At 55.2% G+C, this 27,948-nt stretch overlaps 1 protein-coding gene across 2 annotated transcripts; it reads left to right on the plus strand.

Moving 5' to 3' along the window:
* Window positions 1–1,479: 1,479 nt before the first annotated feature.
* Doc2b (double C2 domain beta) lies at window positions 1,480–27,948 on the plus strand. Of its 2 annotated transcripts, none has more exons than XM_060387279.1 (9): window positions 1,480–1,966; window positions 9,553–9,632; window positions 13,689–13,763; window positions 14,806–14,915; window positions 15,005–15,131; window positions 18,975–19,177; window positions 22,478–22,559; window positions 23,464–23,560; window positions 24,003–27,948. In XM_060387279.1, the coding sequence occupies exons 1-9, from the start codon at window positions 1,615–1,617 to the stop codon at window positions 24,137–24,139; spliced, it is 1,263 nt and encodes a 420-aa protein (XP_060243262.1). In that variant the 5' UTR covers window positions 1,480–1,614; the 3' UTR covers window positions 24,140–27,948. The 2 variants fall into 2 exon arrangements, with proteins under 2 accessions (XP_060243262.1, XP_021490911.2); XM_021635236.2 differs by having other exon boundaries at window positions 1,486–1,966; window positions 19,020–19,177.

Here is a 27,948-nt window from a genome sequence, read left to right on the forward strand (position 1 = left end):
AAAAAAATCTTCCGAGGGCTGAGGGTATGGCTCAGTACAGTGTGCCTAGCATGTGTACGGACAGGAAGAAAAGAAAAATGAAAAGAGGGGAAGAAACCGCATAATCATCTCCATTCTTAACAACGAAGGAAGACGACAAAGCCAGCCTTGCGAAGCCCCTCAGGCCTGTCACCTTCAAGGCTAATGAGGTCTCACGACACTGCCGGGAAACTGGAATTATTCCCATTTCACAAATAAGGAAGCTGATGATCCCACCAGAACGACACTACCAAGAGCAGCGGTTCTCAGCCTTCCTAATGCTGTGACCTCAAGGTATTGTGACCCCAACCAGAAAATCACTGCCATTGCTTCTTCATAAACGTAACTGTGTACTGTTATAAATTGTAATGTCGGTGTCTGTGTTTTCCCACGGTCTTAGGCGACCCTGTGAAAGCTGGACACACACACACACACACACACACACCATAGGTCACGACCCACGGGTTGAGAATCTTTGCCATGGACGGATCCAGCCAAAAAAACGACAAGCTTCTCCCACAGGTCAGTGAGAACCAGAGTAAACAGGATTCCATGCGCGCCAGGCTTAGCGGAGACACCTGCGCCAGCAGCAGCCTGTCCCCAGCACAGCTGTTCCCAGGAAGCCAGCAGTTCAGTTGCCTAGCCACGGGAGGAGCCGTGGGCAGGGGGTGTGAGCCAGGCGGCACCTTGCCCTCACACCCAGACTCAGCCATCACCCCAGGAGGCCTCCTCTGCCCTGGCCTGCTTCCCCCTTCCCATCCTGACGGTGCCCTGGCCCCAGTCCTCACCCAGCATGACCCTGCGGGTCTTTCACACCAAAATGCGGACCCGGGTCAGGCAGGTCATAGAAGCTCCTGCTTGCATGTGACCTGGGAGGAAGTGAGCAGACTGTCCCCGCGTTGTCCCGGGACAGCACAGAGTGCGCGAGTGGTGCCAAGATGTCAACAGCCTGTTCCTGATTTCCTGGGGGGATAATCTTGCGGCCTGCCCACCTGCGCCTGCACAGGTTTTTGAGGAGTTCACGTCCATATCCCCCAACGGCCTCTGTGGCTGTGGGTTCCGTTAGTGGATCTCGGGCCCCAGAGCCTGTGCCCCGCGCACCCTTGAGAACATGTGTTTCTGGCGTGCATGTGGCGGCTAGGGAGGTGCGGCCGCTGCGTGCCTGTAGCCTGTGGCCGGGAACCGCTCTCACCTGAGCATCTCCACACTCATCTGTGTGGTGTGTTTGCGGGGCACCTGCGCATGTCCCTCACGGGCCGGCACGGGGGGGAGGGGGCACGAGCGACACGCGGGGCCCTGCGCGCCTCCCGCGTGTGTGCGCGCCGCGCCGTGTGAGCGCGGGTGAGCGGTCGCCTCCCGCCCGCCCGCCGCCCGCGCGCGCAGCCCGCACACTCACCACCCGGCCGCCGCCGGGTGACGCGGGCTGGGCCCGCCCCCCGCTGCCGGCCCCGCGCTCGCTCGCTCGCTCGCGCCGGCCGCCGCCGAGCAGGCAGCCGCCGCGCCGGGGCCGTCCGGGGGGCCGCGCCGGCGACGCCCCGCGGGAGCCGCGGAGCCGCCCCGGGCCGGGGTCGCGCCGCGGGCGGCGGCGCCGCCTGCATGACCCTCCGGCGGCGAGGGGAGAAGGCGACCATCAGCATCCAGGAGCATATGGCGATCGACGTGTGCCCCGGGCCCATCCGGCCCATCAAGCGGATCTCCGACTACTTCCCCCGCTTCCCGCGCGGCCTGCCCCCCGGCGCCGCGCCCCGCGCCCCCGCCGCGCCCGCGCCCCCGCCCGCCGCCGCCGCCGCCGCGCGCCCCCGCAGCCCCTCCGACGGCGCCCGCGACGAGGACGTGGACCAGCTCTTCGGAGCCCACGGCTCCAGCCCCGGCCCCGGCCCCGCGCGGCCGCCCGCCAAGCCCCCCGAGGACGAGCCGGACGCCGACGGCTACGAGTCGGACGACTGCAGTAAGTTTCCCGGCCGCCGAGCGCCCCCTCCCCGCGCCCGGGCCCCCGCGGGGCGAGCGCCGCCGCGCGCGAGGGCCGCGAAGTTTGGGGGCGTCCTCCGGGGGCGCCCCGCACCCCTCCCCGGCCCGGGGGACCCCAGCGCGGGCGGCGGTTCCCGGCAAGGGCGGAGCTGCGCCCCGGAGAGACACCAGTTGCTGCGGGCCGCGCGGTGGCTCCGGCCCCAGAGCCCTCCGCGGGCGCTCAGGGGCGGCCACCGGGAGAGCTGGGGACCCCGCGGCGGCCCTCGCGGCGCCGCAGCTTTGCTGTACACGGGCCGAGGAGCAGGACCGCGGAGCCGCTTGTCCTTTGGAAAAACCTTGGCGGTTCCTCCTCCCGCGTCCGCGGACCCAGCCTCGGCGCTGCCCTGGCTGTGGACCTTCGCCCACCTGTTACCCGGCTTCCTCCGGACAGGAGGGTCCCCAGCCTGCCCCCCACCCCGTACTCAACCCCAGGGAGACAGCAGACACAGGGTCTCCAGAGCCAGACCAGGTACTCCTGGTGTCCTGTGTGGTCCCCGAGGGTGCCTGACCCAGCCCACCAGGGACTATCCGGGAAGCCAAGGAGGGAGGAGGTCACAGCTCCTATCCCAAGGGTTTACTGGGGGCTCTGGCTGGGGGTCACTGCATGGAAGGGCCCGGCCCAGTTGGGACTCTAGTTCACTAAGAAATAAAGAGCCAGCCTTAAAACCTAGTCTTGGGTGTCATGGGACCCTGCAGTGTCAGAAGCCCCATGCCAGCTCCCCCAAGGCAAAAGCAGCATTGGTGGCTGTGTCTTGTCCGGTCGTTCCCCAGGGCCTCTGGGCTGGGCCTGGCTTTTCCCCAGCATAGCATGTGCCTCTGGAAGCTGAGGATGGGAGTTCACAGTGCCACCCTGGGAACAGACTCCTCATTTCACTTCTGGGGCCCCTCAGTATAGGTGGATCAGGCCTGGGCAGGGAACACTGCCTTCTGCTGTGCATTCCAGGCCTGGACCCTCTCACGCAGGGCATGAAGGCTGGGGAGCAGGCCTATCTCTGTGCTGTCCTACAGGCTGGGGGAAACTAGGTGGGCAGAATTTATTAAAGTCTGAGAGCTGTGCCCTGGATTTACTCCCTGCCAGTTCCTGGCACTCTGTGCAAGGATCCAGGCTGGCTGGCCCCTAGGGAGGCCCTAAGTAGGACCCAGTTGGCCCCCTGGGCAATCCAGAGCCAGCCTGGGAAGGATGGGAAGCAGCTTCGTTCTCAGCATTCTGCCTGCAGCCAAGGGAGTAAGCAGGTGGACAGAGCTTGTGCCTGAGCTGCAGGACACCCCCAGGTGCCATGGCAGCCCAGGGGGACAACATATGGCCAAGAGGGAAGAAACGTAGTCATCATGCCTCTCCCGAGACCCACCAGAAAGAATAAAACAGGCCTGAAGCCTCACCTCCGACAGCCAGCTCTTGGGGGTTTTCAGAACACTGTTTCCGCAGCTGGAAGTGAGGCAAAGGGAACTGTGCCGAGTCCCTGGGCTCAGGCCACAGGTGTCCTAGCTGGAGACAGGCTCATGTGAGTTAGGTCCTAGACAGAACATTCTCAGCTGAAACTGGGCGCTGGCCACACCCAGATCACTGGGACACACTAACCAGCTGTGAAAAAGAGGTCTGGAGGTTGCAGAGCTGCGGAAGTGGGTGTGAGGCTGAGCCAGGCATCTCGCTGGGGCTCTCATGGGTGAGAAAACCCAGGCAGGACCACCCTGTACCTGGTAGCCGAGGCCATGCACCCCCTGAGCTCTGACAACCAGATCCCTTGGAATAAGCTTAAGTGATTCAAGCCAGATGGTTCGTTATGGCTTTAGCCAGGGTTATGCTATTTGCTGCTCTAATTATTGGATTATCTACTCGGACAAAAAGAAATGAGGGCGGTTGCTCTGTTGTCCAAGCAGAAGGTAAAAACAGCCTGTTTGCTTAGCCCTGTTCTCCTCTTTAAAGCCCCTCCCTTGCTGGTTAGCTCAAACTGTGCAAGTCTGGGCACCTGAACACACACACACACACCCCTCATTCCCTGCTGAGCTTACAAGGACACTGAAGAAGACACAGCATCACCATAGGCCCCTATTCCCAGGTGTCCCAAGCTCCCTGCTCCCCAGCTGCAGAGGAAACCCAGACCCCAAAGCTGCAATGACTAAGAGGCTTTGGGCTGCGAGTACCATGAAATCAATTCCAAGTAGCTCACACCAGCAGAGCAGCAAAGGCCGTGCTGCAGACGCCAGGGCAACCTGGAGCAGCATCCCCGGTTCTCTGTCAGTCCTTCCACTCAGCCAGCCCTTTCCCTCTTGGGCCAAAAACCAGGGCAGATTTTTCTGTTTCCAAGGGCATATGGATGAGGACCATCAGATGAGAGCCTAGTCACAGTGATGCCCGTCCCCATCGGTCCCCATCGGCTAAGCGGGACCCTCATGATCCAGGGTGGCTGCTCTGGGTCCAGGCCTTGCATGTAACAATAAGGTCCTAGATTTGATTTTTTTTAAATTATTATTTTTTTCTATTCTCATGTCTAGGATCCAGAAAATCTCTTCTAGAAGTTCCCAGGAGGCTTGTCCTTTTGTCTCATTGGCTAGAATCATATCACGTGTCCATGTTCCCGAATGACTCACTCGATTAGGTTAGGACAGGAACCCACGGAGGTCTGGAGCAAGGGTGAAGTGGGGAAGAGTTGTTGGTTCTTCCTAGAAGGTTCTTCTGGGCATGGGCAGATCCCAGTTACTGATGTATGTGGCCTCTTCACCCAGAACTTCTTTGGACCTCAGCCATGTCCTGCCCAGACACATCCAGCAGTACAATGCCAGCTGTGTGCCAGCTGTGTGTCAGGCACTGTACAGGGGGCCAAGTGCAACCCCTGGGCCACAACCTCTGGTCTTGGGATGCCAGAAACCCAGCAAGAGTACCAGCAGTGAGGGACAGGGGAGCAGACATACATAGAGGCCTCTGCTGTGGGGATGGGGATGGGGAAAGAAAGCTAGCAGAGTGAAAGGGGGCATGGAGGGCATCCAAGGAACCAAAACATCAGAAACAGACAGTGGGGGCATGATGGGACCAGGAGTCTGAGACAAAGGGAAGAGACTGGTCAGGTCATCATGATCACACAGAAAGGTTAACATGCCAAACCAAAGAGGTCAAATCTTGTCTTGGATGCGATGAACTTTTGAACAGCTTGAAGGGAGAGAATAAAGGAGATGTGGATTGTCTTAGCTCTAGGTTCTATGGAGTAGAGATAGACCATTTATTCCTCTGCATCCTCCCTGGCAGTGCCTACCTAGTTCAGCGCCTCAGTTTCTCCACCTATGAAAACCAGGCTATAAACCAGAGCAGATTCCTCATTCCCAGGGGCATATGGGTAAAGGAACATCAGATGTAAAAGCTTTCAAGTCAGGCTTGATAATTTTCTAGGGTTTCTTGGTAATCAAAAATATTTATTGTGTTTTTAATTGTGTCTGTGTGATTGGGGGGTGCCCGTGTGTCACAGCACACATTAGAGGTCAGAAGACAGCTTTGTGGAGTTGGTTCTATCTTCCACTTTTACGTGTACCCTAGGGATTGAACTCAGGTCATTAGGCTCGCAAAGCAAGTGCTTCCACCCACCGCGCTGTCTCCTCAGCCCCGGTGAAACTATTTTAGATGCTGACATATTTCTTCCAAATACAAAACAAAAAGGACTGATTTCTGATTCTTGGGGGTGAGCATGTCAAGCGAGTTCAAGTGCTGACCAAGGTCATGGCCAGCTGCCTGTCTGCACTGGCCCTGTCGGGGAACGCTCGGCCTTGGGGGAAGCAACAGGGCCCTGTGCTTGTTTCCCTGTGAATTAGCCCCATTAAAGCGCTATAATTATCAGCAAGCCGGTGACAACTCTCAGAGGCCCATTAGTGACCAACCTTCATCATTTTTCCAAAGATGTAAACTTTCATCAGGGCACGAGAGCTGAGTGGCTCTGAGGGCAGGGCCCTCAAGATCCCAGGGCTCACAGAGAAGCACTCTCTCGTCTTTTGGGCCCTGCTGCCGCCACCGCTGCCCCCCTGCTCAGGGCCTTCGGATTAGCAATGAGGCCCCATCCTTGTCCCTGCCCCAGTGCTGAGGCTGGGACCCGGGGCACTGGTCATGTGAGGTAAAGGCTCTACCGCTGAGCCATGGCCCCAGACCACCCTGCCTTTTCCTTTTCTTTTTCTATCTTTCTAGCTGCATCCTTGGGACTTGAGTTACACAAAATGGGGAAGAAAAACTCTCAGGAAGTGGTTAGGCTTTAAGGCAGGAGCTCCAGCTCTGTGCTCCCACCCCCCTCTGAGCCTCATTTCTATGACTGGAAAAGGCAAATTTGGGATCGTGTGTTTCCTAAGACAACTCTTCTACAAATGTGACTGAGCTCCTAGTGACAAGATAAAATTTCTTCTAGGACTTCAGTGGCCACCGAACACTCACCAGTCCTTTCTGGACACACGCTGGGCACACTGTTGCTTCCCAGGTGGTGGTGACAGGCGTTAGCATCCCAAGAGGTGGCTTTCCAAGTCCCCTGCCTTATCTTCTGGGGTGGGAACACCAGCAGATGTCACACAGTGTGTGCTCTTACCTGTGGCATCACACCAAACCCCTCCTCCCAGGAAGTAACTGGGCAGCGAAGCTGCTGAGCGGCTCTGCCGTGAGCACGGACCATCAGTTGCTTGCTGGTCCCCCGGGTGCCCGAGGCAGTGGCCTGCCCTCCCAGGGCAAGGTCTTCAGGGAGCAGGGAGCCTTAACTTGGCATCGTGCAAACTGACCATCATGCAAAGCCATCATCTCTGCACAGTGATGTTGCAGAAGCCAAGCTGATGGCTGCAGTAAAGGAGATGGTGATTTGAGTATCCTCTCCTGCAGCATCCTCATCTGCAGCATCCTCTCCCGAAGCATCCTCACCTGCTCACCTGTTGGAAGGGAGAGAGGATGCTGCAGGCACAGGGCCCAGTGTGGTCATCACTAAAGCACATATTTTCTGCTAGGGGAAGGAAGATACTTGCAGCTCACCCCAGACCTAGCAACTCAGTCTGAACACAGTTCTAACAAGTACTACCTGGTTTGTGGGAGAAAAAGCTGTCTGTGCTCCCAGAGGCAGGAGTGAAGGAAGGAGGCAGGAGTGAAGGGAGGAGGCAAGAAAGTGAGGTACCATCCAGGAACCCCAGTGTAGCAATCACTTCACACTTTTCTGTCTGACTGTGACCATGACCCACAGCAGAATCATTGTGGTCATAACAGAAGAGCCTAAGTGACCACTTATAAATCATGTTTCCAAAGTCAGGGAGAAGGCGATCCAATTTAGGGCAGTTCCTTCTAGGAAGCCCTTAGAGGGGCAAACCCATCAAAGCATGTCTGCTGGTCCCAAACTCCCCTGATAATGCCCACATGCCAGGAGGTGGTTACAGTTGTCTCCAGGCAGGTGAGGAAACGGAGGTGTCTGAAGTCACACAAAGATGTGCTGAACTGGGATTTGAACCTGTGGAGTACCACAGCAGATGTTATCCTCCACACAAAAAACTGCTGTGTAGAAAGACAAAAACGTCACCCTGTTGGGATGTTGGGTACCCAACACGTTTCCACATGTCTCTCAGAACAAAGAGCGCAGCCCGGCTGTCATGATGTGGCCTTGCCTTTGTTAGTAAAGGCAGGCACAACCCGAATACATGTTCACTTAGAATCCAGCCAGGAGTCCAGGGCAGAACCCTGATGAGGACTGAGTCCCAGATGCCTTTGGTTGTGATGTGTCCTCCAAGCTCCTCGCACCACTGGCCACACATCATCTGTCAATTCCTCCTGTCTCAGGTGAGGCACTGCTTCCTCCAGGACCCCTCCCCTGATGACCCAGTTCATACCGAGGCCCAAAGTCCCCCCTGAAGCTCTCAGGGCTCTCGGCTCAGCAGACAAATGTGTGACCTAACCAGCAGCTGGGAGCAGCAGCACAGGGCTTTGGCGATATCAAAGAATGTGTGTCTTGCTGCGTGGGGACTTCAGAGGTCTCCCTGGCTCAGACCCTGGCTCTCTTGCTGGGAACCCTCGGGACATGGCAGGCCACAGCTGTAGCAAGTGACTTCTCCTAGGGCGGCAGCAGCGTGAGGACCCAGCTGGCCTGTCACTGCCCACTTGAGCTCTCCGAGGGCCAGGGAGACTATGGAGCTGCCATGTCACTTGTCACCTGGGGGCTCAATCTGCAGTCAGCCACTTAGGCTGGTCAGGTCCCGCAGCCTCTTGGAGCCCGTCCTCTGCCTTCTCACACCACTGTGTGCTGTTGTCTGTGGCGAGGGAACTGAGGCAGAGGCACCCACGCTGTATGGTCCACAAAAGCACTGAGACAGAACAGACAGTGCTTAGCACGGCTTGAGAGCTCCTTCCTGGGCCACCTCCCTGGTTGTGGTCATGTTGTGGACCTTAGGTATTCCAGCCAGAATCTCTGAGCCTCCTCATCTCACAGGGACAGGACATTGTCCCTCCCAGGGCTGAGTGTTTTCAGTAGGAGAAATGGGTAAAGAGGTTGCCATATCATAGCTGCTCAGCTGTCACAGTACTAGCCACTGAGCTGGATACAGTAGCATTCTTCATTGGTAACTTTTCTTTCTGGGAATTGAACCCAAGGCCTCTACTACTAGGCTAGATCCCCAGTCCAGAAGTTAGTGAATGGCACATGTGAGGACATACTTGCCCTGTGGTCCCTTTTAACTCTTAAACCTTCCCGTTGCCTGGAAGGAGCGGCTGTGCTATTAACACATGTAGACTTTCGGTCTGTCTTTGGGAAACTCGACATGCTTGCTTTATTCTGCAGTGCTGTGGGTAAAACTGAAGGTCCAGCCGGGGCTAGGCCTTCTGACTGCCCCTTTGCTTTATTCTCGGGATTTGTGGATTGGCCTGGAGATGGTGAATTTGAACCTGTGCCTCCACCCTAAGCCAGCCACCAGTGTGCCTCAGCACTGCATCTGCCACTTCCTTTTTTTTTTTTTCCAGACATAATTTCTGTGTGTAGCTCTGTCTATCCTAGAACTTGTTTTATAGACCAGGCTGGCTTTGAACTCTCAGAGATCCACCTGCCTTTGCGTCCCAAGTGCTGGGATTAAAAGCAGGCACCACCAAATAAATCTGTTCATATTGAAAACAATGTGATACACCAGAGCCATGGTGGCGCACACCTTTGATCCCAGCACTCAAGAGGCAGCAGCAGGCAGACCTCTGTGAGTTCAAGGCCAGCCTGGTCTGCAGAGTGAGTTCCAGGAAGCCAGGGCTACAAAAAGAAATCCTGTCTCAAAAAGGAAAGAAAGAAGAAAACAATGTGACTGTTGGGCCAGTGAGGTAATTCAGCAGCCAAGTCTGAAGACCTGACTTAAAGCTCCTTAACCCACGTGGTAGCAGGAGAAAACTGACCCCTCAAGTCCTCCAGCCCCGGTGCGTCACATGGTTTTCAGTCTTAACAGATCTGTTTATATCCTGCACATGCATGCACATGTCCAAATAAATGCGTGGAACAGGGATAATAACATGGCCATTGAAGCCACGCAGCCTGTGTGACCGCCCTCCTCCTCCCGCAGCCGCCCTGGGAACGCTGGACTTCAGTCTGCTCTATGACCAGGAGAACAACGCGCTGCACTGTACCATCAGTAAGGCCAAGGTAGGCCCTGCGCCAGCCGCAGCCCGGGGTTCAGGACGGACCCCGGTGCTGCCTGTCCTTCCTGTGCAGACTTCCCTGGTCCCCGCTATGTGGAGTGCAGCTGTCCACTCCCTGTGCAGTAAGGCTGTGTAGTTTGAGAATGGGAAAGGGTGGGATTGCAGAAAGCCAGGCAGCTCTAGGAGTCTGGAAGGGATCCCTGAGTAAGGGGGAAAGTAGGGAGCCTATCTTGCAGTGGGGGGAGGGAAGGGGATTAGATGTCACTGTTTCTGGGTCTCCCCGTGCCAAAGCTTCAGCCCCAAGGTTCCCTGGAGCCCCTAAGCAGCTCCTGTGCTGAAAGCCACAGGAGCCACTGAAGGAAGCCAGGCTCCAGACAGGGTGACGGCCATTGGGTCTGAGCCCCAGAGCCCTCTGGGCTTTGCTGTGGGGAGTCTCGGACACCTGTAGACCCATCAGGCCCTATCTCCTGTGCTCCTCTGTGGCTCTGCTTTTGAACCTGTGCCTGTTCTGTGAGCTCAACCATACTGTTCTCTTCATACTGCTCCCTCTGGGAGGAAGGTGCCAAAGTTGATGTTTTCCCGAAAGGTAAGAGCCACGTGGCCAGTAGAGACCCTTGTAGGGCTGTGGAAGGGCCTGGGCCAGCCCAGCACATGTGGAGTGACTTCCAGTGTTGCAGGCCTCGCCCTCGCTCAGCATTCTTCACCTGCAGCATCTCCTCTCCAGCACACCCTGCCGAGGGGCTGACCTTGGCTCTGTGCCTAGGGGGACACCCATGCCATCCGTCTACCCAGCCTGGTTGTAGGCTGCCATGGGCAGTGTGAGAGCCTTCTACATTGGGCTCAGGGTCTAGGCTCGGTACTTGAAGGTCTAGCCAATCCATCCTGCATCCCTGCTCACTCCTCTGACATGTTTAAGCCCGTGATTTCCTAGGGAACAGAGCTACGCACCTGGTGACCCCAGCCTGGCAAGGTAGACACAGGCTGCAGGGCCAGGCACAGCCCATCCTTGCCCTCCTCCTGGCTTAGCAGAGCTTGTCCTTGCTTGGGAACCAGCTGTCGGGCCACTGTGGTTGAGCCCAGCTTTTCCTCCCCATCTCAGAGCCTGGGGTTCCTGCTGCCTTCTCCCTGCTCCAGGTGTGTGTGTGTGTGTGTGTGTGTGTGTGTGTGTGTGTGTGTGTGTATACGTGTATATGTATGTGTATGTGTGTATCTCTGTGACTATGTACACAGAGAAGGGGACCAGAGGCCCTTGAACCATGGTGGCCCTGGTCTCTGTAAATGGCTACACAAAGGAGAACACACTCCTGGAAATACTGAGTCCCCAGAGGGAAGCCACGGAGTGTAAACTGAAGCCGGGTTCACACTCAGAGCCTCTTAGAGATTCATGGTCTCTGGATTCCCAGACTGCACTCTCGCTTGGTGTCTTAGTTAATTTTCTGTTGCTGCTATAAAACCCTGACCAAAAGCCCTTGAGAAAGGGCTTGATTTATCTTCCAGCTTGTAGTTCATCATCCAGGGAGGTCAGGGCAAGTACCTGGAGGCAGGAGCTGATGGAGAGGCCATTAAGGAGAACTGCTTGCTGGCTGGCTCTCCATGGCCTGCTCAGCCTGCTCTCTTTACATGCCCAGGACCATCAGCCCAGGGTGAGTGAGTGAGTGAGTGAGTTAGGCCCTCCCACATCGAACAGCAGTCAAGAAAATGCATCACCATCTTGCCCACAGGCCAATTTAGTTGGGGGGCAGTTTCTCAAATAATGGTACTCTTTTCTCAGATGACTCTAGCTTGCATCAGGTAGGATGTGTCTCAGTTCGGTATCTGTAAACAGGGCTCCCCACGCTGTGTGGCCGCTGAACTACGTAGGAGTAAAACGCTTGGCCCTGGCATTTTATCTAACACTGACCTGCAGGATAGTGCCCAGTGGGACACATTACACACAGGTGGATTTAGGGCATCCATCTCCAAGCAGTGCCCAGGAAAACCCCAGCAGAGCCACCATGCTGGGAGACCAACATCACTTCTTAACTGTGCTAAAATATACAGGTGGGTCCTGGCATGATGGTTCAGTGGTTGAGAGCATGTCTGCTCTTCCAAAGGACCCAAGTTCAATTCCAGGGGATAAGACACCCTCACCAGACATACGTGCAGGGCAAACACCAATACACATTAAATAAAAATAAGTAATTTTAAAAAAAAATCACATACACGAAACTCGGCCGCAAAATACTGAGCCTACTCCATCCATCCCAGAGCTTTTTCAGCTTGCCAGCTGAAACTTCTTGCTCCTGAAACAGCTGTCTGTCTGTCTCCCCTTGCCTTTCCTTGTAGCGGCAAAGTCATGCAGTTTCTGTTCATCTCACCAGCTTCAGCTTTCACTACCCAAAAGGCTCCAGTCCCCAGTGTCTAGCGAACAGTAGCCTCTGGGGCAGCAGGGGTTGGTGTGGGGAGTCTATTCTCTATAGGCCAGGCCCTTCCTGTCCCCTCAGTGCTGGCACCACTGCCCCATGCAGCATCCCCTGCCCATCTCTGAGACTGTGGCATCTGCTTTTTATCTCCGGGAAACACGATAGGCTGATGGGATCTGTCTGAGACGAGCCCTGGCCTCCCTCTGGCTGAGCACAGCCTCCTGCCCCCCTCTCTTTCAGTCGGCTCCTGGGGGCCGTAACGCCGGTCTGCAGCCATGCTGCAGGGCAGACTCCAGATCGGGCAGGGAGGCTGCTGAGCTAGAGACTCACCATATGAACCCAGCCTCTGACTGAGCACACCAGATCTTAGACCAGTGTGTGCAGAGGCAGAAGGGTGTGAAAGTAACACGACTAGGGATCCAAAGGGCAGAGCAGGCCTGATTCCCATCCTCGTGTGGCAGCTGCCTTCTACCCCAGCCAGCCTTTATGGTTGCCCCGAGCCTCAGAAGTAGGACTTGAGTCTCTCTAGTTAAATCTCCCACCTCAAAGATAAACTGTGGAAAAGAGAAACCAGTGAACACATTGTAAACTTGACACACAAATGTGCAGGAATCATAGAAATAGAACAGGGCCCTCGGCTGCCCCCTGTTCAGGCTAGGCCACCAGATTCCCCCAGGACAGCTGCCATTTTACTCCCGGGGCTGAGGAGCTGGCAGGGGATGCTGGGCATGAACAGCCGCCATTACCAAGGCACACGCACTGCCTTTCGGTCAAGTCCCAGCAGCTCTGGGCCTAGGTTAAATCCCTACTCCAGCTACTTCTCTGATATCTTCTGAGGGGTGGGCAGGGGAGGGAAGTCCCACCCACCAGCCCTGTGTCTTCATTCCTCCTTGCTGGCTCAGACTGAGGGAACAGTTAACTCTATATGTGGTAAAGCGCCCCCTCCGCTAACTAGGAAGTTCCCAGGCTGAGCTCTGACTCCCAAACCTGGGGCTGTGTGGGTGCCCACCTGAACGCTCCTCCAAGCCCGTAAAGCTGGACCTGGAATAAAGGTCTGGGGCCCCTGGGCAAGAGCCACGCCTCACCCGTCTAGAATGTAGGCCAGTGCACCTCTGCTGCCTCTCCAGCTCCTCGTGGGCCTTCAACACCGAAAGGAGTGTACACAACCCCCAGGTTAGCTGAGGCTCTGAGGGCTCCGCTCCTGAGCTGTACAGTCCTGGGCTGGCAAGAACTGAAATCAGAGTTAGCGAGGGGTGCCCTCTTGTGGAAGGCTCCTCCATGGCAGGCAGCCTGTGACTCCTGGGGACACCGGCAGTCTCAGCTGGCCTCCCAGACTTGAAACAAAGCACTTTCCCAGCCACCACCAGGAATGTAGGGTGAGCATAAAGCCAGTCTTGGGGGTCAGAGACGGAAGACCCAGCAAGGTGTGGTGTCTGGAAAGTGAGAAGAGGCCTCCCCAAGTGCAGAATGAGGTGTGCCTTCTGGATTCAGCTGTCAAGAAGGTGGACCGTGAAAGGACCTCACAGCCAGAGTGCAGGGGGAGGAAGCTTGCCCCAGCACTGATTGGCCCTCGAGACTCCCATCTTCAGGGAAATTGGAAGTGTCGGGGCTCTGTGTGTCCTCACTCTCATTTCACACCCTCTCTGATCTCTGTTCAGGGCCTGAAGCCGATGGACCACAACGGACTGGCTGATCCCTACGTCAAACTACACCTGCTGCCTGGAGCCAGCAAGGTGAGGGTTACTGGTCCAGGGATGGCACTGGCTTGGCACTCTGGAACCATGAGCCCATTACTGATCTGCTAAGCGGGCCCCAGGAAGTGCCCGGGTTACATTTCCTACAAAGCCATTTAGCCTGAGGCTCGTGTTATACAGGGGAAGAAGACTCCAGGTTCAGATGTGATAGCGCACTCCTCTAACAGCAGCGCCCGGGACACAGAGGCAGGCAGATCCCTGGGTTAAGCACAGGCTGGCCACAGATGCGCCTGCCTGCCTGCAGGGCCTGTCAGAGCCCTCAGTGCGTTGATGGGTCATTCTGTGGCTTCAGGAAGGGGACTGAAAGTAAATGCATTAGCCTGGTTTACTTGACCACAGAACCCCCGTTTCCCATTCCCCTGCTGGGTGACCCAGCAGGCAGATAAAAGCACAGAGGCACTGTTCACCCACAAGGAAGCACGGATTCCAGGCAGAATGAAGACCTGAGTGAGGGCCCCCGAGGTGACCCAGGAAGGAGGTCCATTTCCACAGCTGGCTTTGGGCACACGGCCAGTCTCGATAAGAGTCTCCTGAAAGAGTGGGGAGGGGACACAGGGCAGCAGGCTTTGTTTAGGCCGATGCCTGCTAAGTTCCCAGCGGGACTGAGCCACACAGCAGCTTCCCACCCCCTGCAGGGCCCATAGCCATCCCCTCTATCCTGCTGCTGTCACCAGGGCCTGGTCGTCAGCTAGAGGGTTGCATGGACTGGACCAGCAGTCAAGACCAGCAGGGCTGCGTCCATCCTGGAGACAGTCCTTCCCTCTCCTTTCCCAGCTGAGCTCCCAGCTAGGCTAGCCCTGTCTTTCCTGGCTCCTTTTTTTTTTTTTTGCTGTGACCAGAGGCCCCTCACATGCCTCCAATCAACTTGCTGCTTTTCAGTCAGCTAACAGTGTCAGTTTCGCCTTCTGCCTCAGGTCCCCTCCACTGGGTCAAGTGCCTCCATGAATGGAGGGGTCAGGCTGGCCAGCCTTGAGGCCACACTTTCTCAGGACCAAAATGACAGCACTCTGTCTTCCTCCAGGCAAATAAGCTCAGAACAAAAACCCTTCGGAACACTCTGAACCCCACGTGGAACGAGACCCTCACTTATTACGGGATCACGGATGAGGACATGATCCGAAAGACTCTGAGGTGGGTGAGGGCTCCTGTGCCTACACCCCAGCTGGGGGCACCCTACCACTTGTGAATGCCCATTGACTGTGGAAGCCAATCGCCCCCAGGATCTCCGTGTGTGACGAGGACAAATTCCGCCACAATGAGTTCATCGGGGAGACTCGTGTGCCCCTGAAGAAGCTCAAACCTAACCACACCAAGACCTTCAGCATCTGCCTGGAGAAGCAGCTGCCGGTGAGTGGAGGAAGGCTCAGTACCCCGGCCAAGCCGGAGTTTACTGAGCGTCTACTACGTGCCAATACTATGTTCCAGGCTCAGTTGCAGGGAGATGGAGGGACTCGCTGCCTGTTGATGGCATAGGAATGGGGCTCTTCACGGAGCAGAGAGCACAGTGGAGGGGGCAGGTCTGGAAGGGGACATCACAGAAGTGGCAGAGGATGAGTTCACCTTTCACAGGTGCCGAGGTACCAATTCCAGCAGTGCTGGGGCCTACGTCTAAGACCTTGTGTGGATAAGCAAGCGCTTTCCCACTAACCCTCTCCCCAGCCCATTTAAAATTTTACTTTCTCAACTTTCAAAATTTTCCTGTGTACGTGAGGTAGTATGTATGTGTGTGTGCTGTGTGCGTGTATAATCCATGTGAGGTACGCGTGTGTGTATGTGTGTGTATATGTGTCCGTGTGTAGTCTGTGTATGTATGTGTTTATGTATGTATGTATGCATGTGTATGTGTGCACGTGCATGTGTATAGTCTGTCTGTGTTTGTACATGTATGTATTGTGTATGTATATGTACATATATATGTGTCTGTGTGTGTGTGTGTGTCCGTGTGTGTGTGTGTAGTCTGTGAGTGTGTGTAGTCTGTGAGTGTGTGTGTAGTCTGTGTGTGTGTGTAGTCTGTGTGTGTGTGTAGTCTGTGAGTGTGTGTAGTCTGTGAGTGTGTGTGCAGTGGAAAAGATATGTGAATGTCATCAACATGGAATATCTTCCTCAATTGCTCTCGGCCTCATATTTTGAGACAGGGTTTCCCACTGAACCCAGTGCTCACTAACTAACTAGTCTGGCGGGCTAGGGAGCTGAAGTTCTCCTGTCTCCCTCCCCTCGTGCTAGGGTTACAGATTTGTGTCCCTATGCCTGGCTTTCCCTTGGGGCTGGGATCCAAACTCAAACCAGCCACAGCAGGTACTTGACTGACTGAACCATCCCCCCCCCACTTTAATTTTCATATGAAACAGTCTTGCTAAGTTCCCCAGACCGGCCTTGAACTTACTCTGTAGCCCAGATTGACAGTAAACTCTTTTTTGTTTTTGGGGTTGTCTTTTATATTTGAGACAGGGTTTCTCTGTGTAGCCCTGGCTGTCCTGGAACTCACTCTGTAGGCCAGGCTGGCCTTGAACTCGGAGATCTATCTGCTTCTGAGGTAAAAGGCACACACTGCCAATGCCTGGCTGACAGTGAACTCTTGATCCTCCTGTCTCAGCGTCCTCAGTAGCTAAGAGTACATGTCTGTGCCACAGGGCAGGGCATGGTGATGGTTTAACAGGCCAGAAGGACCAGAAGCAGAAAGAGGAGGGAGGTGAGGGCTGGCGCCAAGGACCAGATAGATGGGGGCTGGTGGAGGCCAGAGGCCTGCTGCCAGGGCAGGTCCAGGTCTGGCCTGGGTGCATGGAGGGAGTACGCAGTCATTCACTAAGGGTAACTCAATTGGAACGGGTTAGGCCAGAAGTGCTGTGAGATGCCCAGAGGAGACAGCACATAATTCTTTCCTAGACATCGTAACAAATCTGGCCCCCGGTCGCCTTCAGCAGCCAGCCCTCCCAGAGTCCTGGTGTCTGCTGCTTAGGATCACTGTCCTGCTTGCCTCATCTCTGCCGTGCCTGCTCATAGGGGCATCGCTCCTTTGGCAGTTTATAGGGGCAGAGGGTCAGGGAGCCCAGTGCGCGGGCCGAGAGAGAAAAGCTGAGCTCTCGAGCTCACAATGTTGAGGGCATGGCTCTCTCCCCAAAGCCCAAGCCAAGGGGAGGAAGCTCAGCATTTAATTCGTGTATGCCAGGCCTGGCAGGGTCTGCAGCACCCAGTGGCTGAGACACTGCTCTTGTGCATGGCTTTCTCAGACTGTGTTGTCACGTCATACTCTCTCCACTCAGGTGCATGTGTCGTGGGTGAAACCTTTGCTGCTGTGGTATTAGTCACTTGCCAGAGGTGAGCCAAATTTCTCCAAATGGCCTACACCTCTCAGGAAGGCACTGCCCGCTCCCACGGTGCTGTGCCCGTGCGTTCTGGCCTCAGATATAACAAGACTCCATGTGCACATGGATGCATAAATGCGTATGGGGTGTTCGTCACACATGCACTGTGTGTGTACATGTGTACATGAATGTGGAAGCGTGAGTATGTGTTGTGAATGTTCCAGAGCCATTTCTTTGGCATTGCTGAGTGCCCCCCAACTTGAATTGGCTCTGTTGCTCATTGGCTAGCCTCATAGTGACCACAGGGGTGACATTTGGTTTAAGGATGTATTACGGTTTGGTGGTTTTAGAGTGTATACTCTATATTACCTGTTCTAAGTAAATACCTGGCTCAATGTTTGTCATATGAAATAGTCCACAGCATGGCAGTGTCGTCTGCAGACATCTCTGCTCACGCAGGGCCTAGAGTCACACAGCTGCAGTGTTGGTCATAGCTGCCTGAACGTTGGGTTGAGAAGGATGCCAAGGCTGCATCTGAGTTCAGGGTGAATGCTGGGACCGATTAGCCGTGTCTGCTCTGGGCACGGAGTTTGGAGGAGGCCTGGGGGCACAGGCCTCCCTTCACCTCACAGCATTCTCATCTTCAGGAAGGCCTCCACATGGCCACATGGGGACTCAGGTCAGGCCTAAGCAGGCACAGCTTCGAGCAAAGGCTGAGCCTATGAAAGGGGAGCCTGGCAGATCCTGAGGGGACCCTCAGGGGACATGGGCTTCCCACGGGCGCCTCCGGATGACTTTATGGAGGATGGGAAATGGAGAAGACTCCAGCTGTCGGACATGGAGGGAAGGGATGTGGAGGCCTAGAGTTAAAGTCTCACCCCGAGCTTGGGGGTGGGGAGGCTAGGCATCTTCCCACCAGGCTCCTGGCTGCCTTGGGACTCAAAAGGTAGCAAAGCTCTGTCGTTTAGGGTCTTGTGGATCATGGCAGGAGGAGCCTGAAAACTATCTGGGAGAGGGTGGAGCTGAGAAAGACCTGGGGGAGGGCAGGGGGCCGCAGACCTCCTACCTGGGTGTCAGGCTCTGTAGACCAGGCCATCTCTGTCACTGCCACTCACTTCTTTTCTTCTTCTTCTTCTTCTTTTATTTTTATGTTTCATGAGTGCTCTGTCTGCATGAGATCTCACTATAGATGGTTGTGAGCCACCGTATGGTTGCTGGGACTTCAACTCAGGACCTCTGGAAGAGGTCTTAACCTCTGAGCCATCTCTCCAGCCCCAACTGCCACTCGCTGCTGAAGGCAAAAGCAGCTTTGGGAGAGATGACCATGGAGGGGCCAGGCTGTGTTCCAGAAAAAATTATACTTAAGGACACAGAAGTTGCCCGTCTGCCTTCCCTTACTCCCCCTCCCTCCCTTCCATCCTTCCTTTCCTTCTTTCTTTCCTTCCTTCCTTCCTTTCTTCTCCCCTTCCCTCCTTCCCTACCTCCCTCCCACTCCCTCTCTCTCTTCCTTCCTTCTTTCTTTCCTTCCTTTGCTCCTTCTCGCCTTCCTTTTTTCTCCCTCCCTCCCTCCCTCCTTCCCTCCTTTTCTTCTCTTTCCCTCCTTTTTTCTGTCCCTTCCTCCCTACTTCCTCCTTCCTTCTTTTTCTCCTTCTCTCTTTCCCTCCTTTCTTTTTTCCTCCCTCCCTTCCTCCCTCCCTCACTCCCTCCCTCCCTCCTTCCTTCCTTTCCAAGCTAGAGACAGACACAAGGACCTGACTTGTGTCCCACCAAGCCGCACCCCAGCCTGCTGGGTTCCGTAGACCTTTGTATGTCCAAGCCTAGCTGAGCAGGGCAGGTGGACACCAGGGGAGTGGGATTACGGATGGTCTCACCCTCACCGTCTGCTTAGCCGAGAAGGTGGAAGCAGACAAGGACGGCAGCCCCTCTCCTGCAGGTGGACAAGGCGGAGGACAAGTCCCTGGAGGAACGAGGCCGCATCCTCATCTCGCTCAAGTACAGCTCGCAGAGGCAGGGCCTGCTGGTGGGCATCGTGCGCTGTGCACACCTGGCTGCCATGGATGCCAACGGCTACTCAGACCCCTACGTGAAAACGTGAGTGTGTGGCCAGGCCTGTGCCTGACACCCCTGCTCACCTGGAAGAGCCAGGCTCCTACGTGGCTGGAGCTGGAGCCCAGTGTGACGGGCGCTGAGGGGTCTTTGTGCACCAGGGTGTTTTCTTCTGTGACTCTGGGGTGAAGTGCAGCCATCCCATTTCATAGATGGGGAAACTGAAGCCTGCAGAAGGGTCACCCACTGGGAGAGAGAATAGCTATCTTTTTTTGGTGATGGGAGACATGGACACGGGTACTCCAGGCTGCTTTTGCATAGCCAAGAGCAAGTTACTTGAATTTCAGACCCTGCTGCCTCTGCCTCCTGATCGCTGAAGCCAAAAGTATGAACCATCACACATGTGATGCTGGAGGACCCTGGGGTCCGGCGATGCAACGTCTAGTGACCAGGCTCACAAGCAAGTTGGAGGAGGAGGCAGGGTCGGTTGCCCAGGGCCAGAGGGCTGGCAAGGACCTCTGCCAAGTCTTCCTTGTGTGTGTGCCCACCCCTGTATCTCCCCTCCCTACCAATGACAGTGCAGCAATGGACAGACATTGGCTCGGGGTTGTGCCGGTGGCCTGTGTCCCAAAAGAGTATCCCTGGCTGGGTTAGGCTGCTGGCAGAGTTCCAGGAGGCAGGGAGAAGCGGGCAGCCTTTTGGAGAAGAAGAGGGCGAGGGCCACAGAGCCACCATCAGGCCACCATCAGTGCTTGCCGCGCTCCTGGGAGGAGCCCTGGGAAAGAATCCCGCTTGACTCACATCCCCCTGTAACTTCTGTTCCGGGGGGCTCTAATGCCCCCTTCTGGTCTCAGGGGCACACTGTGCACATACATGCATGCAGGTGTTCACACACACACACAGAAGCTTCCTTCTGAGCACGTGCAGACTTTGCCCTGTCGTTATTCCCTAAGCAGCAGGCTAAGGCCGTGTGTGCAGCCTTTGCAGTAGCTCGGGTGACTCAGAACTGCAGCAGGCTGTGGGGGGCTCTGCAGACGCCAGCTCATTTTATGTAAGGACTTGGGCATCTCCAGATGTGCACCAGAGCCCATCCTCCACAGGCACTGAGGGCCACTGCGTTTCTTCAGCAATGCAGAGCGTCCCCGAGTGGAGTCAGTGGAGACAGGACTGGAGGGTCAGCGGGGTGTCGCCTCCACCTGTCACACGACATCTCTTTTCAGATGAAAATGAGATGCGGAACCAACACGGTGTGTTCAGTGCCAGTGAAGGTGGTGAACTCCAGCGTCAGGTCATGTGAGAGGAGGTGACCTGGAACCCAGGGTCTCCCTTGGTGCTGACTTGCAGACAAACTGGCTGGAGCCCTAGAAGGATGCTCTTAACTGCTCGGGGCTCCTCCCTGACACTGGGACCATGTTAACATGTTGCTGGTCCTCTGAGGAAGGGTAGGAAAAGGCCACAGAGGTGAAGTTTCTTCCTTTCCTTTGGGAGGTCAGGGGTTGAAGCAGGATTTCACTATGTACCCGAGGCAGTCCATGAACTTGTAATTTTCCTGCCTCAGCCTCCCAAGAACTGGAACTGTAGGCATGTGCCGCCAAATCCAACCCTCAGTTGGTTGGATCTGAGGGTCTAGGTCCGTGGATACAGCCAACCAGCTGTTTTGCCTATATCCCAGAAGTTTCTTGGCTCCAGCCATCCTCTCTGGCCAATCATCTGTCCCAGTAGTGACACCTTCTTCAAATTTCACATCAAGCATCAGACGGCTGCTGCCTTGGGTTGGACTTCTCCTGCACTGAATGATTTGACCAAGGTTCACCCACACAGTATATGCCCTGGAGACACCATCTTTGATATGGCTGCATAGCTTCCAGCATATACATAAAACATGAGTTTGTTGTTAATCAGTTTACCAGCTGAAGGGCAAGCAGGGAATTTTAATTTTGGATGATGGCGTGAAGAGTCCATTAACAGGTAATTAGTAAGGAAGGCATGGTAGTGCTCATAGCATCTTAGTGCTTTGGAGGCAGAGGCAGAGGATGGAGAGGTGAAGACCAGCCTGGTACATTCTGAGTACCAGAAAAGCCAAGCTGTAGAACGAGACCATATCACAAATACAAAGAGAAAACCAGAAGTGTCAGTACACACCTTCGTTACTCTCCTTGCCACCGCCGCTGGGACAGCCTTATGCTTGTCATTATACCAACGACAGGACCACAGCTTGCATCTGTAGTCCTACACTTAGGAAGTAGAGGGAGGATCAGGAGCTCAGGGTTATCCTAAACAAACTAGCAGACTGAAAAAAAATGTGTGCATGCGCAAGTCAGAGGACAGCTTGTAAGAGTCCTTTCTCTCTCTCCACCGTGTGTGCTCTGGGAGCACTGAACTCACGAACTCACACGGGCAGGCTTGGGCAGCGAGTGTGAAGCCCCAGCAACCTGCTGGGCCTCCAGGAAGGACTTTAAACAACAGCACTCAGTTTTTCCAAGGGCAAAGTCTGGCAACAACCACGCAAGAAGCTTGGCCCTGACCAGCATGCCTTTATGTTAAATCTCCAGGAAATCCGTTGTTTACTGTGTTGAGGCCCCAGTGTCACCCACTGAGCGGAAACAGGGCATTTGTCACCGAGCTGTCTGTGCATTGACAGGGTGGAGGTTTGGAGCGCCTCCTGCATCCCCGGCCTGCGAATGACCTCCTACTCATGAAGAAAGGAGACTGAGCGAGTCATTCCACCTCTCTGGGCCAACGAGGGAAGGGCACGAGCTCCGCCATGCCACTGGTGGAGTCACCCCTGATAACTGGCAAAAGAGAACCTTCCTCAAGGCTCTAACAAAGGAGCGATGCTCGCCCAGCTCAGGGGATATACTGAAAAAGCAAATTTTACATACACTTGAGAAGAATGAGTTTTATGGTGTGTGAATTCTTAGTGAATTTAATGTGTGCGTGCGTAAGCAAGCTCTGAGCTCTTGGGCCTGGAGCTGAGATCAGTCTGTAGAGCATTTGCCTGGCATGCATGAGATCCTGGGTTCAGCGCCAACGGCTACAATGTTCCCCTTGCCTCTTCCTCCCCGCCAAAAAAAGACAATTCCCAAACAAGAGACAAACTGGCTTTCCTGCGGGAGGCAAGAGCTTTGTAAAGGCCAGTTTCCAGAGAGAAGGGGGACACGGGTGTGCTTGGACAACCATACAGCTACCTCAGTGCTGCCCACAGGCTGGCAGGCTGGGAGCTCCAGGGTTGGGTCAGAGGAGCCCAGGAATGCGTCCCCAGGGAAGTGCCCAGAGCACCTGAGCTACACCGTCTGCAGCTCACAGCTCTCCCCAGCCCCCGATTGTCCCCAATTATCATTCCAGATACCTGAAGCCGGATGTAGACAAGAAATCCAAGCATAAGACGGCAGTGAAGAAGAAAACGCTAAACCCAGAGTTCAATGAGGTAGGGCCATGGGCTGCCAGGCTTCTGAAGAGCTTTGGGCCTCCCCTGGGGCAAGTGGAGGGACCTGGTTTTTAAAGGGGCACCATGGTAACTGGGAAACGATAAGCGAGGGTGGGCAGCATCAGCCATGGTTGGTAAAGCTCCACCAGACTGCTCAGCAATGGGGACGCTCATGGGACTAAGGAACCTTCTAGAAGGTTGATGCTGCTAGAGGTAGGAGTAAAAGGAGAGAGTGGTGAGCAGCTCCTGAGTTCCCTTCTAGATGACAGAGTTGGGAAGGACACCCTAGGCAGGCCATGAGGGTTCAAGACACCCCAGCAGGTGTGGCAGGATGGCCGTGAATACAGTGAGAGCAATACCATAAACTTACTAAAATACTACAGGTTTTGGTTTTTGTTTTTGTTTTTTGCAATTTCTGTTTGTAACTCAATTGCACAGTTCGCAAGTTGAACGTTGTAGGTGAGAAGGTCATGGCACAGTGCCTAAAAGAAGACTCAGCTGCTGGGGTGCTGACAGGACAGGACGAGTGGGTGCCCAGGTCCTCAGACCAGAGGGTCAGACACGGACCTGGGGGTCTTCCAGTGAGGAAGGCGGGAGAAAGTGCATCTCAGGCCTGACTCGGCCACGGACTCACAGGCAGAGGGGACAGCCCGGAGGACAGGGGGAAGGATGACGGAGACTCGACAGGACAGTTAACTGCAGCCAGGTCTCCGCAGCATCTGCGGGCAGCTTCAGGGACAGAACGGAAGGTGGGCAGAGGGAGGGGCCTGCTTAGACTCCCATCAGGCAGAAGCGAGCGGGTGAGTGGCGTGACCCACACACTGAGCACTTCCACCCTTCAGTACCTCCCAGACCACTCTCAGCCAGGCGGCCTTGACTCCTAACACCCTCTTCTGGCCAGCAGGAGTTCTGTTACGAGATCAAGCATGGAGACCTGGCCAAGAAGACCCTGGAGGTCACTGTCTGGGACTATGACATTGGAAAATCCAATGATTTCATTGGTAAGGAATCCAAAGGGAATGCCATTTCGGTGTGTGCCTGTCCTTGGTGGATACGAGTCCAAGAACCACTTATCTCTAGTGACAGGTCCCCAGACATTCTCCTGTGCTCTTGTGACAGGAGACAGGCCCAGAGAGGGAAGCAGGCCTGGGAAGCACCCGGGGCTAGACTCAGAGCCCATGTGACCATAGTTTCTGATAGGCGTGACGTTGGTGCATAGTGGGCCGTATTAGCCCTTCCTTCCCTTTTCTGTCCCTAATATGTGCCATGGAACCCTGCCCCGTGCTGTTCAGTCCCTGGCAGAGGAAGAACATGGCATCAAACACTGAGTCGGGTGGGCAGGGTGTGCTGGAAGCCAGGCACTGTCCACACACAGCTGGGCAGGAGGGCGGCCCCGACAGTGGGGTCACTGAATGCCCTCTGCCCCTCTGGCCTCTTCCACAGGTGGAGTGGTTCTGGGCATCAATGCCAAGGGTGAGCGCCTGAAGCACTGGTTTGACTGCCTGAAGAACAAGGACAAGAGGATTGAGCGTTGGCACACGCTCACGAACGAGCTCCCGGGGGCTGTGCTCAGCGACTGACTGTCCCATCTGCTGCCCACCCAGCCCACACAAGTCCAGCCCTGAGCTTTGTCAGCTGCCATCAAGGGCTATGGCCTCACAATGGGCAAGATCCAGGTTGTCTACTCGGACAAAGCCACTGCAGCCCCTGCTTGGAGGCCCCGGAGCACCCAGGCCCCCTCAGAAGACACACATTAAACTTGTTCAGGCCCCCTGGTGGCCAGGAGGGCTGGAGCTGGGCCCTCAGCTCCACCCGGAGGAAGGGCTATCCAGGGTGAGGACCTGTTGGAGATGAGGGGTGGAACACTTGCTGCAAGCACAGAAATGGGGGTGCTTTGGCTGTCTGGTGACCACAGGGGAAGGACTATGGGAAGGCAGAGCCCAGGACTCCAGGACGGAAAATGTGGCCAACCAGAGCTTCCAACTTGCTCGTGCCTGGCACTGATGGGCAGACAGAAAGAGGTGAGGCCCCAGGGCAGGGGTCCCTGTGTAGCAGAGGATCTGAGTGTACACATTGGGTGTACCAGGACCAGCTGGTTGTCTGCAAGGGCTGTGGGTGCTGCTGCCTGCTGAAGAGTGAAGGAGGGAAGGCAGCCTGAGGGATCATGGCTCAGCACAGCCTGGAAAAGCCAGCTGTGGCTAAGCCAGAACCAAATACAGACACAGGAGGCCTGAAAGGGGGTCCAGAAGTCAGGGCCAGGGAACCATGAGGGCCTGCATTAGGTTTTTAGGCAGGAGCTGGGCTTGGGGATGTGTGCAAACATTATAGGGAAACCCAGCTCGACTGTGGAAACCCAAGCTCTCCTGTTTGATCTTGCTCCCAAGGAGCAATGCGTACTGTTCCCGTTGCCAGCTTAAATCTCTAGTCAGCTTCAGGGGAAAGAGAAAGAGATCCTGATCCTACTAGCATGGAAAGAGGCAAGCATTCCTCCCGCCTGTCCATCTCTCCCTTCCTCATCCCCTCAGGCTAGTGTTCGATCCCTCACAGATACCCATGCCCCCCTGGCCCTATCAAGACAGTGGCTTGCCTTCAGGAAGAGCAGTGGAAGACAGCCTTGTCTGAGGGAAAGCCCGGGGTGGAGGTGGGGGTCTGCCTTCTGGGTCTGGTCTCACTTTCTAGGAAAGGGTGGTACACATCAGTCTTGAAGGCCCCAAATGTCTCCTGCCAGCTGAGGTTCTAGGAACACAGGAGGAATGGAGAACCATGGATTTCCACCTTATCTCAGACCAGTTTTGTTCAATCCATCACCAGGTGGCAAGACACAGGGGTCCTGAGAGGGAAGGTGCCCTAAAGCCAGCACCTCCTACAGCCAAAGTCAGGCTCCAGGGACCCAGAGATTGAGATTGAGTCACCCAATCTCACCAGCCCTTCCTAGTTGGCAAGGAATAGGTCTGTGGCCCTGAACAGCACCCAGCCACCTCTTGCCTGTAGAGACTGGATTCTCCTCTTGAAAAGGCTTTGCCTCTGTTGTTGAGGTGGCACGTTCTTACAGAATCTTCACCATCCTGTGTGGTGGATGGCTTGGTCAACCCATTTTGCAAATGAAATGGTCACAGAGAAGTTGATAAACTTCCAGGGCCACCAAGCTGGGAGGGCCTGAAGCAAGGCAACCCCAAGCAAGGCCTCTGTCTGAGGCGGAGAATGAAAGATGGGGGACTTCCCCCATCTTTCCCTCTGGACTGACTGGGGCTTGGTGAAGTCAGTTACAGAGGAATCTTGCTACTGTCGGCCACCTCACCCCCTAGCTGGCTTTGATATCCTTTAAGGTTTGCCAAAAGGCCACAGGCAAGCCCGGAACCTCGGCTGCCCTCCCCCGAGGTAAAGTGACTTGGACAGGCTGATGTTTTCCTCACACAGTTAGAAACGCTAGCAGGTGTTTTCAGGCACCTGATTGAGCTCTGAGTAACTTCTTTGCCCTTTGAGGTGGCTTGTTCAGGGAGGAGCCCGGCTGCCCTCCTGAAGAGAAAGACGTGTTTATTAGACAAGAGATGACTGAGGCTTAAGCAGAAGAGCAGAGCTCAGGTGGGACAAGAATCCTGGATCCCTCTGTTGCCCTAAGCAGTAAAGTGGCTTGGGTCTCAGTGATGATCCTCGCCAACCCCAGGGACAGGGAGGGTGGGAGGCAAGATTTCTAGCCAGTTGGCTCGCGTGTAAGGTGAGTGCCCAGGCAGGAGCGCACTGAAAAGTGAAGGAACTTTCCCGGGACCCCGGAGCGTTTGTAGATCCCCAGCACATTACAACTCTGCTACGGGAAATGCCCTTTGCAAAGTTACAGAATCAGCTCAGCCTTTCACCCCAAACGGGTGTCCATCAACGATGCAAAGAGGAAATCTGATACCAAAAACAAAGGTCATTCCAAAGTGTCAGTACCCAGGGCGTCTCCAGACGGCCCCTCAGCCGCCTCGCGCCCTGGTCTCCGCCCCGCCCGCTGCCACCGTTAGCCGATCCCCGAAAGGGTCCGTCTTCCAATCCTGAGGCGGCGACCTCCTGACCTCTAGTGGCAAGAGCGAGGAGCTGCACTTCCGCGGCCCGCCTGCCGCCGAGCCCGGGCCACGCATGTCCTGCCCTTCGTCCTGGTCCCGCCACGTGAACCTGATGCATGGACTCCCGCTGTCGCCGACTCGCGCGGACTCGTGCACTGCTTACGGTTTTGCCACCATGTGACGGCTGCGGACTATGTCCTCAAACTGCAGCGTCAAGACACAATTTTTGTAATTTCGTCTGACCTTCCCGAAGGTGTCCTTTTAAAGTCTTCTTTGTTAATATTTATAACGATATGTAAGTCAAAGTACATGGGAACATCGCACCGAGTTCGCAGGCGCTTGGGAGACTCCTTTGAAAAATCAGGAGCGAGCGAGCGAGCGAGCGAGCGGGAACCAGGGCTTACGTGTCGCACTTACCCTGGTTTTTTTGAAATGATCGCACTTGTAAACCAGTCTAGCGTCCAACTTGTGGTAAGCCTCCTGCCTCTCATCTACTCACCAAGAGCCCATTTGAAACAGGCTTGCAAGTTACATATGAGGAAACTGAGGCTCAGAAGGTTGACTATGTGAGGCTGATCAGAAACACTTGCCACAAGCCTCAAGGACCTGAGTGTGATCCCTGGAACACATCCCCCTCCTCCCCCCAAAAAAATGTTGTCTGGTGTGGCCCGCACTCGGGAAGCAGAGGCAGATGGAGCTGAGTTCAAAGTCAGCCTGGTCTACACGCCCAGTTCCAGGACACACTGGGCTACATAGTGAGGGGCATGTCCCAAAATCAAGAGGCAGGGGCAGGCAGACCTCTGTGAATTCGGGGCCAGCCTGGTTTACAGAGCTGGTTCCAGGACAGCCAGGGCTACACAAACCTTGTCTTGAAAAACAAAACAATCAGGATATGAAGGGCAGTGATGGCCAAGGCCTTTAGTCCCAGCACTGAAGAGGCAGAGGCACACAGATGTCTGTGATTTCCAGGCCAGCCTAAAGAGTTAGTTCCAGGATAGTCAAGGTTACACAGACTGTCTCAAAATACAGAAATGAAAAGATCAGGAAATGATGTGACAAATTAATAATCCCAGCAACTCCTGGGGCCATACAGGAAGTGGAGACGGGAATTGCCCAGAGCCTTCCTGCCAAGGAACCTGGAATAAACAATTGAGAAACAAGCGTGGCATCACGGTGTAAGGTGTGAACAATTACCCTCTGACCTCTACACACCTGAGCCGGCTTGCATGCTTAACTGCTCAATATTCCTTCCCTCTTTATCTTTCCCTTCTCCTCCCTCTCCCTCACTTATATATACACAATTTTTTAAAATAATAAACAAGAAGTTAAAATGTTTGTGCAAATCA

Source organism: Meriones unguiculatus, chromosome 7 (assembly GCF_030254825.1).
Source record: "Meriones unguiculatus strain TT.TT164.6M chromosome 7, Bangor_MerUng_6.1, whole genome shotgun sequence".
NCBI lineage: Eukaryota > Metazoa > Chordata > Mammalia > Rodentia > Muridae > Meriones > Meriones unguiculatus.

What these genes read in the sequence shown, in the direction of transcription:
- Doc2b (XM_060387279.1), top strand. Translation starts at nt 1,615, where the DNA reads ATGACCCTCCGGCGGCGAGGGGAGAAGGCGACCATCAGCATCCAGGAG. An exon ending in GTACCATCAGTAAGGCCAAG is followed by an intron (nt 9,633 to 13,688) that starts GTAGGCCCTGCG and finishes ATCTCTGTTCAG; the next exon opens with GGCCTGAAGCCGATGGACCA. An exon ending in TCAGACCCCTACGTGAAAAC is followed by an intron (nt 19,178 to 22,477) that starts GTGAGTGTGTGG and finishes TTATCATTCCAG; the next exon opens with ATACCTGAAGCCGGATGTAG.